Here is a 15594-nt window from a genome sequence, read left to right as displayed (position 1 = left end):
TAAAAGTAAGATGACAGCCTACACAACTTAGTTTACTTTTTTTTTTTTCCCTACGAAAAATAAAGGAATAAAGTAAGTCTAAAGCTTCCAGGCATACATAGCAGAAATTGTTTATTTGGAGATAGATTGAGGAATTTCTTAGTTCCTTCAGCTTCTCCCAATGCTCATGTGGCAGTGTCTTTGATAAACAGTTTTGTGTTTCGTGGTATTGAGGGGAGTAGTCTGATCTTGGAAACTAGCTTTTGAATTTTCTGAAGTGTGTGTTAGTACTTCTAATTTCCGTGAATTTTTCATACAAGGAACAATATTTTTTCTGACAGTGTATCCCTTGACATTAATCAAATGAGCATCTTTGGTTCCCTAAATGTAAGCCTTTGTTCGAGCCGTATAATCCTGCTAGAAGTTTAAAATGCTTTCCTCTGCTGGTGAATAAATCTGCAAGATTTTTGCTAAATTTGTGTGATGACAGGTAGAGGAGCAGTTAGTATGCAAATCATAGTATGTCTCTAAATGCTGCTCTACAGCTCTGTTGCTACAGTGCTAGAGTAACCACAGGTAAAAGTAGAAATGCAAGTGGGAATGAGGCTGGAATTTTCCTAACATTATGTATAGCTTGTGGTTAAGGACAACTGAACAGCCATATTATATTTAAGATACTGTCTGTTTTCATGGTTACTACTTCTTATTAGTCATCGTGAGTGTTTTGTATGAAAAATATACAGATGGTGCAAGCTGACGGAGTAACCAAGTAAAGCATATTAAATAAATGCTTTGTGTTAAACAACTGAACGAGAGTGGTAGAGCTGAGTTTGAAAGAACTCAGTGTTGTCCATTCCTGTAGATTTATTTTTCTCCTTAGCTCCTCATCTCCTCATACTAATTTCAACGCTCTAAACCAAAATTCGTCTCGTGCACATGATGAATTTTGTATTTCTATGTATTGTGTGTAAAATGTCCAAGGTATGTAGTTTTGGAGAGTATCAATTCAAGGTGGCTTTGATAGCTTGACATGAATTGTGCTTTTATAGAGGTGGGGTGTATATTACTACCTTCTAGTGGGGGGTGGGGGAGGAGGTGCGAAAGGAATCTTTGCTCAAGTGGACCAGCATCGAGTGCTTAGAAAAATGCTTTACCCTTGTCTTTCAGATTCTTATTTAAGCATCCTTCTCTACAGAACAGTGTTATTTGGGCACTTCAAACCTCCATTTTCTTTGTTCTCTCCTTTCTTTAATCTTATTTTAGTAATACACATCCCAGAATAATGAGGTGCCCATTATGAAGCTACCATCTTGAGTTGCCATGCTGTTGAAAGCCTTCGAATCTGTGCTTTTTAGTCAAACTTCAAAATGTCCCCCCATTTCTTTTTTTACTTTTATGAAAATTCTTTTATTAGTAGTTATGGCCTGATGTATTGTAATACTTAATATGAGTGCTGTTAATGCATCTGTCTGTCTCCTCTCCCTCCCCTTATTTCTCCCATCTAAAGCTGCTCCACTATTGCTGTATGCGAACCGACGTGATCTGCGACTGGTGGATGCTGCAAATGGAAAGGAGAATGCCACGGTGATTGTGGGTGGTTTAGAGGATGCAGCAGCAGTGGACTTCGTATTTGTAAAGGGGTTGATATACTGGAGTGATGTAAGTGAAGAAGCCATTAAACGAACAGAATTCAATAAATCTGGGAGTGTACAAAATGTGGTCATTTCTGGACTTCTGTCACCTGATGGGCTGGCATGTGACTGGCTGGGAGAGAAATTATACTGGACAGATTCTGAAACAAATCGGATTGAAGTTTCTAACTTGGATGGATCACTGAGAAAAGTTTTGTTTTGGCAAGAATTGGATCAACCCAGAGCAATTGCCTTAGATCCTGCAAGAGGGTAAGTCTTTGTTAAAACAAAATACTTGCAGTTATTAAAATTTCTGCTACTTCTTGTTTGCTGAGTGATTTTAAATGAGTACTGTTATTGAAGTTATCCTATAAGTGGGGACAAAGCTGATGTTGCCAGAAAAGCTAAATTCAGTGGTGGTTTTGGTGATGCTATGTAAATGGATAGGTTGAGGTTACCTCATAGGTAGGCATCTGTGATAAAGTAACTCATCTTGTGAAGTGAAAGACTAGTGGAATATCCTTGATGCTATATAATCTTCTGATTGTTTGGGTTTTTATCTGTAGGATATTTTATAGATCTTTAATATTCTTGCTTGTTCAGGGAAAAAATCTATTGTACTGCCATTTGACATACTTTTTTCAGTCAACTATTTTTGGGGAGAAATTAGTGCATTGTGTCTTTGGAAAGATGGGGGACTGTTTTAGCTGCTTGCAGCTTCTTTACATTATGATTTGTTGAACTGGTATGTTTCAGTCTTTTCCTCCAAAAGTGAAAGTTTCTTTGTAAAACATAGCTTCTTTCCTGAACTTCATAGATATACCGTATCTTGAATATTTTCTTCCACAGTTTCAATAGGCCTTTGACGATATATAAACAAGAAAGATATTTCTTTTTTTGTTATTTATATTTTCAACTTTGGAAATAACATAATGATGGATTTACGCTTTTCTTACCTCTTTACAACTTATAAATTGAAGCCAGTGCTAGTGTTAGTTTTATTAGATTCTAAAACCATTTTAAGAATGCAAGAAAAGATGTAACGCTCATGCCACTTCTGCCCGCTATCCCAAAACTGAAAGAGAAAAAGGAAAAACACAGTCTAAGTGTTTTTTGTTTGGCTTGTAGCCAGAGAGACAGAGATTCTTGTTAGTTAAGAATAATGCACTGTTGCCAAGCCCGTTGGTCTTTTTTAGAAGAGTGTTTGTATTTTCTGAATATGTACAGTAATGTGCTCAGTGATCAAAATGAGATGATTGTGTACTCTTGCAGTCTTTCATAATGCTGTACATGAAGAGGAAACTGCAAGAAGAAAAATTAAATAGATCAAAGGTGAAGTGGACTTGTAACTTTATCCATACTGGTGATCTATTAAAGCAGTAGGAGTAAACACTTCAGTATGCCTAGGTTTAGAACTAAACAACTCAAAAAACCCAAACACCACCACCCTTCTCCAAAATAAACAAAAAAGCTCCAACCAAACCAAAAAGAACTGTAATTGAAGGACAACTTTTTTTTTTTCTTCTAAATCTCTACAGAGGTCTCTTTCCAAGTTGCTATATTAATATTTTTTAGGAAGGTAGAATCATAGAATCACCTGAGTTGGAAGAGACCCACAAGGATCATTGAGTCCAGCTCCGATTCCTGCATAGGGTGACCCCAGAATTCACACTGTATGTCTGAGGGCAATGCAGTAATAGAACTACTCTCTATCTTACCACGTTGCAGTTGCAAAAATTGCAGTTCTATCATGCAGTTTTAGGACAGAAAACCTTTGGGCTAGAAATTTATTTATTAAAAATAAATGTGGTTATATTTCAGAACTTCCTTCAAAGCTTGGAACATAGGTGGAAGGGTGGCATCAGTACAGGAATGTCTAAAAAAATAAATTCCCAAACTGTTCTTGTATGGGTGCTTTTTTCATTAATATTTATGCTTTTTTTTTTTTTTTTCCTTTAGCCCTGTAAATGTCTTTTGGTTTTGCACTGTTGCCTGGCAGACAGTGGCAGGAATAAGCCATAAAGGGATCAAAGAATAGTTAATAAAATCTGAAACTTGGAAAAGCAAAACCTCTCTAATTTTCCTGTATTCTAATCCATCTCCTATTATGCTCAGTTGATCGTTATTCCAGATACAATTTTATAAGCTTTTGCAATTCACAAAAAGAAAGGATTTAGCAGCCAAATTTACACTAAGGTCATCGTAACCCACAAGTTCAATTTTTCATTAGAGTTTGTCAAATGTAATTGATCTAAAGTAGGATACATCAAGTGTTTCACGATGAAGTTGATTTAAATACCAAACTACTCATCTGATCTGAGCTTTTGTGTGCACATATATTTCTTATATGTATCTATCTTACTGAAAACATGAGAATGCCTTCTTTGGAATGAAACAGACATATAAAGTAACACAAATCTGTAGTCATGAATAATGCATTTTCATGGCAGTGTCCCATGCAGGACAGTTTAAATGTTTTTCCTGTGCTCTGGTCTCTTTAGCAACCTGTCTGTTGTAGGATACTCACCAGTTCTTCTCAGAAGGTCTCTGTTCAGTGCTGTTGTGGTAGTTTGGAGGAATATGATTGGACTCTTTAAAAGCATGTTATAGCAATAGTAGTGGTGATTAAAGAATGGCTGGTTTGGGTAGCCTTTGCTACCACTGCCAAAACTATCTGTTAATTGCGTGTGAGGTTGTAGGTATGACTGAAATACTGAATTAGAAGTTAGACTTGGTTCTCATGTCTGTTGTCAGTAGTGTGAAATGCAATATATTTACTAATGGAAAATATTTCTTAGTTGAAAACTGAGACACAGCTGCCACATCTAATTTTTACTCTGGTGTTTTTGTCTAGCAAGCCATAAGAATCTAAAATGTCTAAACTCCTCTTACTGGCCACCTATGTACATTTTGAGTTTCTCATTTCTCACACTCATTAACTAAAACTTACTTTACTTTTTTCTACTTTAGTTGCCTTGATACTCAATAAAATATTGTGTGTGTACCGGGAGAGAGGAGAATTTACCCTCAGATGAAAAGGAAAGGAATGGAGTGCTCATTCAACCTTCTTTTTGAAGTGAGCTGGGAGGTTTCAAGGCAGTTTCGGGAAGTCTTCTCAGTCCTGGTCATCCTTTCTGAAACTATTTATTCCTGACCTGTGTTAAACATGAGACCCTCTTAATAAGATCAGCAGCTGGGAGTAACACATGCTCTGACACTTTAATGTTGACTTTTTGTCAGGGGAAGACCAGGTGTTAGACCACCAAGTGCAGGAGAGCAGCAGATTTCAGAACTGCTCACATGAAAGTTGAGCAAGAGGAAAAGAGGGTTTTTTTGCTTCAGCACTTAAGATGAAAAAAAAATAGCCTAACTATTCAGATTCTTGAGCAAGTACTGCTTGAAAATGCAGTAATATATATTTGTACTGCTGTTTTCTTGTTATTTTGTTAATTTGTACAGCCCTCTTGTCCTCATGGAAAAGACTTATAATCCTCGTTACTATTCCACAAAAATTACCCTTTAGACAGCTTGATCAGCTTTCTTCACAAGAAGAGCTATCAAAATGAACTGGCTTTTCTCATTTCTAGGTGTATTGTTCACCACAAAGGACATTTTAAGTGCCTCCTAGAAGTGTTGACTAATTGCTTACTTTTCAGGACATGTTTTAAATCGAGTGATTCTATAGGGTTACCTTCATTGTTCAATCCATAAGCTTTACAAGAGTTTTGAACATTTTCAGTTAATGAATGGAATTAGAGTACAAAGAGCTACAACACTTTTTATGACAGCTGAAGTTGATTTCTGGATGAAGTACATTGCATGTTGAGGAAGATCTCAGATTTAATGTGTACCCCTCCCGCAGTAGACTTTTTTTTTACATGCAAAATCTTTGCAGGGATTACATATACTTTCTTTCTCTGTTGTCTTACTTCTTTTGTTTCTTTGGAAGTTAGAAACTTGCATCTGAGCGTGGCAAACACAAAAGCAATTGTTGTACAGGACTTACATCTGCACATCATAACGAAAGATTCATGGGAACTGGTAGTATTTGTGGCTGAGCAGTAGATGCTAGACAACAGTATAAGGAAAGGAAAATGGACAGTTTTAATAACAATTGCAGTATGTTTGATTTCAGGGAAAAAACATTTAAAAAAAGAAATAATCCTGAGTTTCTTTGTAAATTCACTTGTCCAGCGAATGTTTTTTTTTTTTGTTTGCATGCAAGTTAATATTATATATTACCTTAGATGTAAATTCCCAAAACAATGCAAATAACTGAAGGCTTTGCTTCATAGCTTCTCTTGCTTAATGCCACCTCTCCCTTGAGCAGATTGCTTCTGGCTAAAAATCTCTCTGCTGATATTAACATATTTCACAGACAGCAGATTAGTGCACTCAGCTAATCATTTGCTATATAGACTGGCCTGTGCTTGTATAGAGTTAATTTTGAGATTTTTATAGTGGGTTTTATACAAGTGTTAAGCAGATACGAAATCTGTAGATTGCTGTGGTGCTGGCGCATGAATTTATAAGGTGTATTTAATCTTTCCTCACCTGAGGAAGCTATGTTGATCAGGAGATGTTGTTGGTTGCAAATACATCACTAAATTGTGGTAACAGCAAGGATATTAAAAAAAACCCAAACAAACAACAAAACCCCAAAAAACCACAAAAAAAAATCAAAAGAAATTTTTTGGTGGCCTAAAGATAATGAAGCTAACACAAGAGATTGCAGTAGTATTGCACCGATTGTCCTGATGTCACCGCATCAGGAGTGGCCTGCCTTGGCTCTGAAGCTGCAGGTAACTCTGGGAAGATCTAAAATACGGCACTGGTGTTGCTAGTAGGTGGATGATTCTTGCACAGGGACTGTTGGGTGACCTGAATCTCTAGGCATGGGAGACTATGAGTGAGAGAAGATTGCATGATTCAAAACTTGACAGTATGCAAAGCAAGCACTTCATCCTGCAGGAGACTAGCATGGCATCTGAAACATCCTTGCCATCTTCTGCCCCAGAAGTACTATAGCTATCTGTGCTTCTAAAGTATAAGGTATTTTGGGTTTGCCTCTTGATTCTATGGAAGTCTTTGTGTCTTCTAGGAACAAGATCAGATGCTATTTGCTTGCTATATTAGCACTGAATATTTACTCTAGTTTTGGGGTTTTTGTTTTAAACCCATTGGCAGTCTGTTTGTTTTGAAAGGTTCTTTCACGAAACTTTGCAAAGTTGGTTTGAGATTTGTCATGTATGGTTCACATGATGTTGATTTCCAGTCTAATGCTAGGATATTTCCATGTGGCTAGATGCTAAAATTGTGAAGGTGTCATTTTATTGCACAGCTCAGTGTTAATCTCTTTCTCCTCCCCTCTTTTTGCCTCGTCTGAAGGAAGAAGTGAAGGAAGGTAACCAGAAAGTAACCAGAAAACCACGTATTTAAAACAGAGTAAAGGCTTGGAGAGGTGACCTCTCTTGTAAATCTTGCTGTGCTGGTTTTAGATCTTACTGCCACTGACTGCCTGTCCTCACCCTGCTGTCAGGAACTCAGAGAAACATATTTGCTAATATATTTCCTTTAATTTTCAGGTATTTTACCTAGTTTTTGGTTTGTGGAAGGAGATGGGAGAGATTGGGCTTGTTAGAAATCAAGGGAGAGTGCACAGAATTGATTTGTGCAGGACAAAAATTTTTCTTATATACTCAGGTATCATAAAGTTGTAGGTGCTTTTAGCTGCAGGCAAGTTTGAATATAGCCTTTCATCTCTACCTCCTTCATTCGGTGCTTGGGCTGAAAATCAAGACTGTGGCTGGGTCAGTTGAAGGCTGTACTTTCTCTTACACCAGCTTTCCTGTGAATAGTAGCATCTTGAAACATTGGAGTTTGAAACACTAAGTTCATTGGCTTATTTTCAGTTCGTGCCTTCAGTTTCAGACTTGTTCTACTGAGGCATGTGAATATAGCATGTTAAATGATAGTCTGTTCACAATTAAGGTGATATTAAAGAGGAGGATTTGGCTTGTCCATTACCGTGTACAGTCATGAGGGTGTTAAGAATTAGTAAACTTTATGCAGCTTGCTGTAAAATGTCAGTGTATACTTCAGATATTTGCATGCAATGCTTGTTTAATAAGTCAGAACTAAGTATTTAAACTGAGGTAGTAATTTCTGGTCTGTGTGAATAACCTCTGATGATGAGTCTTTGGCATGCTTCTGTTTATCTGCATGTTCTGTCTCTGCAATTATAATTCAGCATCTAAGTCTAGACTATGAAGACCTGTTGTATTTAAAAAAATAAACTGTGAACAAACAAGTTTTCACTAACAACATTTTGAATGAAGCTTTAGGCTGAGTGAACATAAGGAAAATGATTTTTAAAATCATTATTTTAGGCTTCTAGTAACCATTACTAGCTACGTGTTAATTAAAAAATATTTGTTAACGCAGTTTAAAAAATTAAAATAATCCAAAGTCAACTTTTAATAACTATTAACAGGAACTCAAAGGGGCCATGTTTACAGCAGAGCTATAATCTGATATATTGTTCTCTGTTCTTGCTTGAGAAGCTCAAAGTGGTGTTCCTGCTAAGGAAGCGGAGTGGCTTTAAGGGAACATCTGTGCTGTTTCTGGGGAAGGGGCCAGAGTGAAAAAAAAAAAAAAAAATGCAATAATCCTCTTCTCTTTCCAGATACAACTTGCATAACTTGGTGGTGTTTGTCAGGAAGTCATTACTTCAGAGTCCATGACATCTAGTAAGATTTGTAGGAGAAAGCTTTCAGTTGCTCACCAAAACCATTGCAGCTGACTTGGCTTAATAATTGCAAATTGTGGCAAGAAATTATTTTTATACTTCATTTTGGGAAACAGTTTTGTTTGTAATCTCTTTACTATTTCAAGGCAGGATATTTTAGAGGAGGTTTTTTTCTGAAATGATGGTGAGTCTTACAGGCTATATGTGTTGAAGCAGATCTGCTCCAGAAGAAATTGATTGACAAAATTAGCCTTTAGCGCGAACAGTTGCCTTTAGCTCGTTGCAGTGTGGTGTAAACTGTCTTTGTTCATCCTGCAAGTGTTGTCTTCCTTTTCTAAATAAGCTTCACCGTCAAAAACACACTTGCTGCCATGAACTGACAATTCTTGCTGCAGTATGTCGGCCAAGACACTGTACACCTAACAAATGCATTTGCTGCTGAAACGCCCAGTGCAGACTCAGGCTGAGATACAGTGAATATGAGGAGTGTGGCAGTGTCTGGCCTTATCATTAATGAGTCTGCTTGTTCGTGGGATAGTGGAGGGCACAGATGGAAAGAGGAATGCAGGAGGGAAAAAAAAAAAAAATCTTACCTTGTCTTTATTTAAAATCAAGGTAGGGTTGGCTAGTTGTGGAATAGGTTCCCAAACCACTGAGGTGGGATGGAGAAGTGACTGAAATGTGTCTATTTTGGAGTATAAAGTTTGGTCCAAACTTTAGTCCAAAGGTTTTGATCTGCATTGTAGGAAGTGGAGCAGAAAGTCACCTTTGTATCTCTGGATGAAGTTGTTTGTTGGATTTATGTTGTTAACAAAAAAGATTAATTTGTGGCTCATTTCTTGAACAAAGCTGATAAATCCACTTGGTAGCATGCTTTGAAACAAATAAATAATATTCTTTAAATAAATTAAAGGTTGTGTTTGTTTAAAAAATGAAAATCATAGCACTCAGCTGTGTAACAGTTCAGCATGGTTGACAAAGAAAAAAATCTATAGAATAATTATCTTTATTTGGTTGCGTTCCTGGAAAAAAATAAGAGTGTCTCTCTGGAGAACGAGTGTATTCCAGTACTTGTCCTCTTTGTAGAGTGGTTGGATAAAATGTCATGGGATAATACATTGTACAGAGGACACTGAGCAAATGCAGCTAGTTAGAAAGGAGGACATACTAGGGACATAAATTATGAGATAGACTAATAAAATACGTAAAAAGAAGTGGTTTTAGAACTTGTGTGGTGACCCAAGACAGGAGGTGGTTCACTTTACAGTCTGCGTGCCAGACTTGTTAGTTGGTCCTGTGTCTGAAGCGGTACGGTTTTACCATTTCAGACCATTTCAGGTAAAAGACCTGAAGATGAGCTGAGCAAATCAAAAGTTAACACTTTGGATTTCTGCTTAATACTTGGAGAAAGAGTTACTACTTTTAACCCTTTGTTGTACTGTGTGGCAAACTTCTGTCTGTCTGTTGCTTTGGTAGGGGATGCCCCCTTCCAGGCTGTTTTTAAAACATTTGGGTCTGTTATGGGTGTTTCATAATTAAAAAAAAAAAAAAGCTGTAGGAAAACCTGAGCCTTGCCTGTGGGAGCAGAGTTGTTTCGGATGAGCGAGTGATGCTGTTCCACAGTAATGCTCTGGATTTCAAATTGTGTGCTTTAAAGATGCATATGTGTGGGTGAGACTGTGTATGTAATATGTATTTGTGGTGTCTCAGTCTAGTTAATTGTATCTTATACTTGGAACATTCTAATTGTGTTGTACCTTAAAACGTAAAAAACAAATAAACCCCCAGAAGATCTCCCCCTTAAAGAAACCAAATGACAAAACAAACCCCCATAAATGTGGAAACTTTTTTCTTTGGACTGCTGAGTAGAAATACAAAGAATAGTAACACATTTCTGGACCATAATGCTTTAATTAGAATCTGTCTAATACCACACTCTTGGGGGGGGAAAAGAAAAAAGAAAAAAAGGAAAAAAAGGGGAAAAAAAAGAAAAAAGTCAGCATCCATTCTGGACCTCTCTTCTCCCGCCTCCTTTCTTTCCCCAGGGTTGTTTAACACATAACTTTACATTTTCATTTCTCATGGGAACCTTGTCGTTTCTCAGTTTTACATCTTAATTCCATGTTTCAGCATCAAGTATTACTTGTATTAAGTTTTCTCTGTCGCTTCAAGCAAGACATGGTAAAGATAGGAGATTATACAACTAAGAGAACAGTTAAGCTGTAGAGCTTTTCTTCTAAATAAATTTATGTAAGTGTGAAATTTATTTTTCTTATTTAAAGCATAAGTATTATCTCTGTTCCAGCAGGTTGTTAAAAATCACTCTGAAATTAAAGAAAGCTATATTGCAAATTAAGCTTGCATGATTCTTCTGCTGTGTATTGTAGTGATGCATAGAAATATCTTCAGTTCTTGAGTATAAGGTGGTTCTACTAAAAATGCTTTTATTTGTCATAGAATATGACAAATCTGTATCTTAGAGCACTATCTAACTTTTAGGTTAAACTCTGGCACTTCTGAGTAAGTTGGAATAAGAAACAGTATTTTGGTATTTATTTTGTCTTTTCAGCATGCATTTTTCTTGTGTACATTTAAAAAAGTGCTTTCTGTGAAGCACATGTTTAGATCTTGATATAAGCCTAGTTAGTCTAAGCTAATAATTAAGAGGGAAAAAGAATTACTTGAGGGGCACGTGGTTTATAAAGTAATGGGCTCTGATAGGTCTCAAATTTTAAGATTCTGGAAGAATGCTTTCAGATGTGTAGAACAAAACTCACCTATTTCTTACTTTAAAAACTTGAAATATGGTGGATTTTGAGTTGGTAACAATTCAGAGTTGCCTGGTTCTATTGTGCATGTGTATATTGGTAAACTGGTGCTTCACCTGATTGTGAGATCCCACAGAAATGTGTTGTTAACTGTGTAAAGTACATCTAGTGTGTTGATTTTACTGTGCTTTCCTGATTAAACAATTTGCTGTTTTATTGTGATAGCCTGATGTGCTACTTTTAAACAGCATTTAATAATGTGCCTGTTGTGGCCAGAAGTGATGGCTGGTAGTTCTGACTCAAAATTTCTGTTGGCACCTAGACATGCATAAAAGTAGACTGAGGAGAAGGATTGCTGGATGTAGTGTTCAAGCCAGCACTCAAGTTGAACTGGCAGATGCAGAACAGCTTGGCCAGGCAGTCAGTAGTGAAACCAGAGATTTGTTTTACTGAAGTTCTGATCACTGCTCATAACCACTAAATGCTTTAGCATTAAATAAATTATATAGTCCTAATCAACATTTTATAGCTACAAACCAAATTTGGATTTAAAAAGATGGATACTATGAAAGCATGAAAGTACAGTGTGTTCTTGAGGTTTGACTTAAATTTGTTACTTAGCTAGAGAATTGTCTTCTTACATAAAAATGTTCTTCTATTTCAAGGCAGAAATGAAACTCAAAGCTGTGAATACCTAACCAGAACTTACATTTCTTTTTATAAATCTGTTTGTTTTAGCCTTACTGAAATTGGTGAAATGCTTATCAGTTTACGTAACCAGAGCACTTTACCTACTGTTGAGTAAGTAGTAAAGGGCAGCCTTGTTGATCGCTGTGAAACAGAAGGAGGGGAGTGTTTTGTTCCCAGTCCCAAATTCCCCTGTCTAGAGCAGATTCCCTATAAACTGTGGCCCATGGCCCTGTTGTTGCAGGTTCTGTTTTCTCAGTATCCCTCTTCATATGAAATGGGTGCTCTCAGCTGGTCTCGCACAAATAGTTAGCTAATGAAAGTTAAAAAAGGAAAAACCAGGTCAGAATACAGAGGATTTCTATGCTTTAGCTTTTAAATGTCCAGCATATCCGGACATATCTGAAATGAAGCCGAGCAATGACTGGGAGAAAGGCTCGGCCATTTTTGAGTTTTGATAGGCTTTATGGTCATCTGGGAGTTGTACAGAGACAGAAGTCTTCCCATCTTCTGCAGTGAAAATAGGATTACAGATGCCAAAGGGCCACCCGTGCAACAGGGTGGGAAGATTAAGAATTTTGAGCTCTGGTTCCTATTTAAGTTCTTTGTCTCTGTCACTGTTCTTTTGAAGCCTGGCCCTCTGCAAACAACTGCTAGTAATCTGAAGTTGAAATCTTATGAATTTCTCATGTGCGGCTGTGGAAGTATTAGTTGTCTCCTGTGATTCTCCAAAACACCCAACGTGCGACTGGCTGTGGATTTGCGTAGTTTGGCACTCTGCCCCCCCCACCTGCATGGTGTGTAAAATCTCCCAAATCATGTCCATTCCCTTCATCCTCCTTATAAATGACATATTAAAAGCTCCCTTAGAGAACTTGACATGTGGTACCCTAGAAATGCAGAACCTCAGCCAAAACTTTGAATGAAGTCATATGGCTTAGTAAAGATGGACTATGTTATGTTTGCCCACATGTGCATGTGTTTGTCTGTTGACGTATGTAAGTGTGTATGCATATTTTGTCTGTAGAGTTCTCCAGTGTAAATATGAACAGTACATGCACCAAATCAGAGGCTAAAAACCTTCAGACTTCTATCTGGTGGCCCTCATAAGTATGTGTTATTTGTGACTGCTCTGTTGATCTTGATGGTACTGCTCATCAAAGTTGAAAATGTACTCGACTCTTCTGCAGGACCCAGTCTGAATACTTATGTAAGAGTTTGTAGTCCTGGAGCAAAGAGATTGAAGTAGCAATCAGTATTTTTTTCAAAGTGTGAAAAGGTGGAGGAGAGAGCAACTTAAGATATTTTAAAACTAACTTTGTGAAATTAAAGTAAAATTTGTCATATTGGGGAAAGCTCTTTTGTAGATTAGCAGATGACCTATATTTAAAACTAGACAAAAGGAAAGAAAACGGTTCTGAAAAATTAAATAAGCTTAAAGGTAACACTCCTGAAATCAAGTAGAGGGTCATGGATGGTAGTTAACTTGATACTTGAACCTTGACTTGAGTGCTGCCTGTTGCATTGCAAATTATGAAGCCTACTCTTAGGCTTGTGAATGATTTGGCATAAGATTCTGCTATTGTGATTTCCATGATTGACTGAGTTTGGGGATTGTCATTCCTGCATTCACAATTGCTTGCTCCAGTAAGGAAAAAAAAATACTATTTTGTGCCAATGAAAGAATCTGCAGAGCCAGTTAGCTATGAAATAAGTTTATGAAGTTGAATATATTAAAAAAAAATTTGTACTAAGGGAAAAGTCAGTAGTATTCTGAAAATAGTTGTACTTGGTGAAATGTCTGTATTAAAAAAGATAGTTAGAAGTGACTATGTTTTGAAGTGGCAGAAGATGAGACTTCTTAAAAATATATTTATGAAGATTATCTATTACTCTTTTTCTCCTCTCTCCTTCTCCACAATATTTGCCCCCACCATACGCCATCCGCTTTTCTGTCTTTCAGTTTTCAAAGTATGCTTTACATTCAACTTTTTGAGGAAATGTATAAAATGTAAACATTAGCCATATCCCCTGGGGCTTTTTAAGATTTTTTTTTTTTTTTCTGAAGTTCTGTTTTCCAAAGGATCTTAAAGTTGATTCTCGGAATCTGTCTTGTGAATTGCTAGTTTTTTTCAGGCTGGCTTGTTGCAGTAGGCAGTGAAGCTTGGACAGATAAAATCACAGCACTAATAGTTGCTTTGCCATCACAGCGTTGAGTATGCTGCTTAGGTAGAGAACAGTGGTTTTGCAAAAGGTGTGTGACATTCCAGTGTTCAGACTTAAATGATTGTTTTCTTGCTGCGGAACCTAGACGCTATATAAAAGTTCTTTTTGGGAACTGCTGAATATTAACTTTAAATATTTTCCTTGAGATGTCAAAAGATATGAGTAAGCTTAATCTATGTATTTTTTCAGTTAAATAAGGAAAGACCCAAATTGCATCTAAAAGTATAAGCAATGACTGTTCTCTCCTATGTAGGTATATGCCAAATCTGGTTAATAAAATGGAGTTTTGCTGAGGATTTGAAAAAAGCACATGTATCAGTATCAGGTCAGTATCAGGTGGATTTTGTGCTTGGTAATTTTTTTGTGGTTTTAGTCAAAAGAGTGGATACCTTTCTTGTGCATCTTCTTGGAAAATATGTTGTTCTGGTGAACAACAAACCTTGCTATTTTCATCATTTTCTGTTGCTTCTAGATAGGTTTCCTTCAGCATGACCGTGGTCAGGGAATTCACATGAACATAAGATGCAGCTTGTCAAACATATGTTTATTCAATGGTTGACTCATGTTTTTCTGATGGAAAAGTTCTGCCTCCTTTTTTAGAAACAATAAGAAAAAGGTTCTATGGGAATAGTTAGCCTTTTTATGATTGACTTTGAGTACTTTACATGACTTGTTTCTTCATTTCAGCCTGTCCCCCTGGAATTATAAATTCACTAAGTTCTGGCAATTTATTTTCTCAGTACTGTCAAGAGCTGTGTATTAATCTTCATAGAGTTAGTTTGGTGTTTTCTTTGTGTGGCTAGCTGTAGAGTTGTCAGTCTTTAAAAAGAAATTAATTAAAATGCTCCAAAATCACAAAACAATACGAACAATTGCGGTATCCAGGAATTCAGCAAAAAGGTTGTAGGCAAACTATGTACAGAACAGACCACTTGACCTTAAATAGTTTTATTTCACCTAGAATCACCCTGTGTTGCGTAACTGAAGACAATGCTGTTTTAAGGTAGTTATGTTTCTGTGCACAACAAGAAATAATGTAAGTTAATAAAGTGGTAATTTATGGCCTGGTGCAATCTCCACTTAGACATTTGTAGGCTGAGTTATGCAATTCACATGCCCTGTTATACAGTTAATTTGATTACAACACTTATTTAGTGTTTCAGCAATAGGAATTGTTGACAAGAATGGCCATGCCCAATTTTATTTCAGAACTTAAGTGTCTTATTTATTCAAGATGTATTTTTATGGATGGATTTATTACTCTCTTTAGGAGTCAAGGTTCTTGAAGTTCAAGAAAACCTGAATTCTCTGTGATCGGCCAGTGAATTCAGAGGCAGTAGTGAGCATGGGCAGCATTCTGGTTAGGGACATATAATTGCCCTTCAGCAAAGGTCACTGCAGTTTAATGCTAGAAGGGTTCTATGGGTTCCTTCATAATTCGGGTTTTTATGTTTGTGTCTACCACTCTGCTAACTGTTGAAGTGGAAAGGCCTGACAGTGGAGTGGTGAGGAGTTTCTAGCTTAAATAAAAATGACTGGTACTGAATACAGTGCG

General features: G+C 36.8%; 1 protein-coding gene across 2 annotated transcripts in view; it reads left to right on the top strand.

Moving 5' to 3' along the window:
- LRP6 (LDL receptor related protein 6) overlaps positions 1–15594 on the top strand; it is a 145735-nt gene that overhangs the window by 15198 nt on the left and 114943 nt on the right. For both annotated transcript variants that reach the window (XR_008450712.1, XM_054071784.1), the window contains exon 2: positions 1487–1880. Coding sequence is in view for 1 of the 2 variants with exons in the window: in XM_054071784.1 (XP_053927759.1) it covers positions 1487–1880 (394 nt within the window). In the remaining variant the exon portion in view is untranslated. The remainder of the gene's footprint in view (positions 1–1486; positions 1881–15594) is intronic.

This window comes from Cuculus canorus, chromosome 1 (assembly GCF_017976375.1).
Source record: "Cuculus canorus isolate bCucCan1 chromosome 1, bCucCan1.pri, whole genome shotgun sequence".
Lineage (NCBI taxonomy): Eukaryota > Metazoa > Chordata > Aves > Cuculiformes > Cuculidae > Cuculus > Cuculus canorus.
Note: the sequence above shows the minus strand (reverse complement) of the source record. Positions and strands in the feature narration are given on the sequence as shown.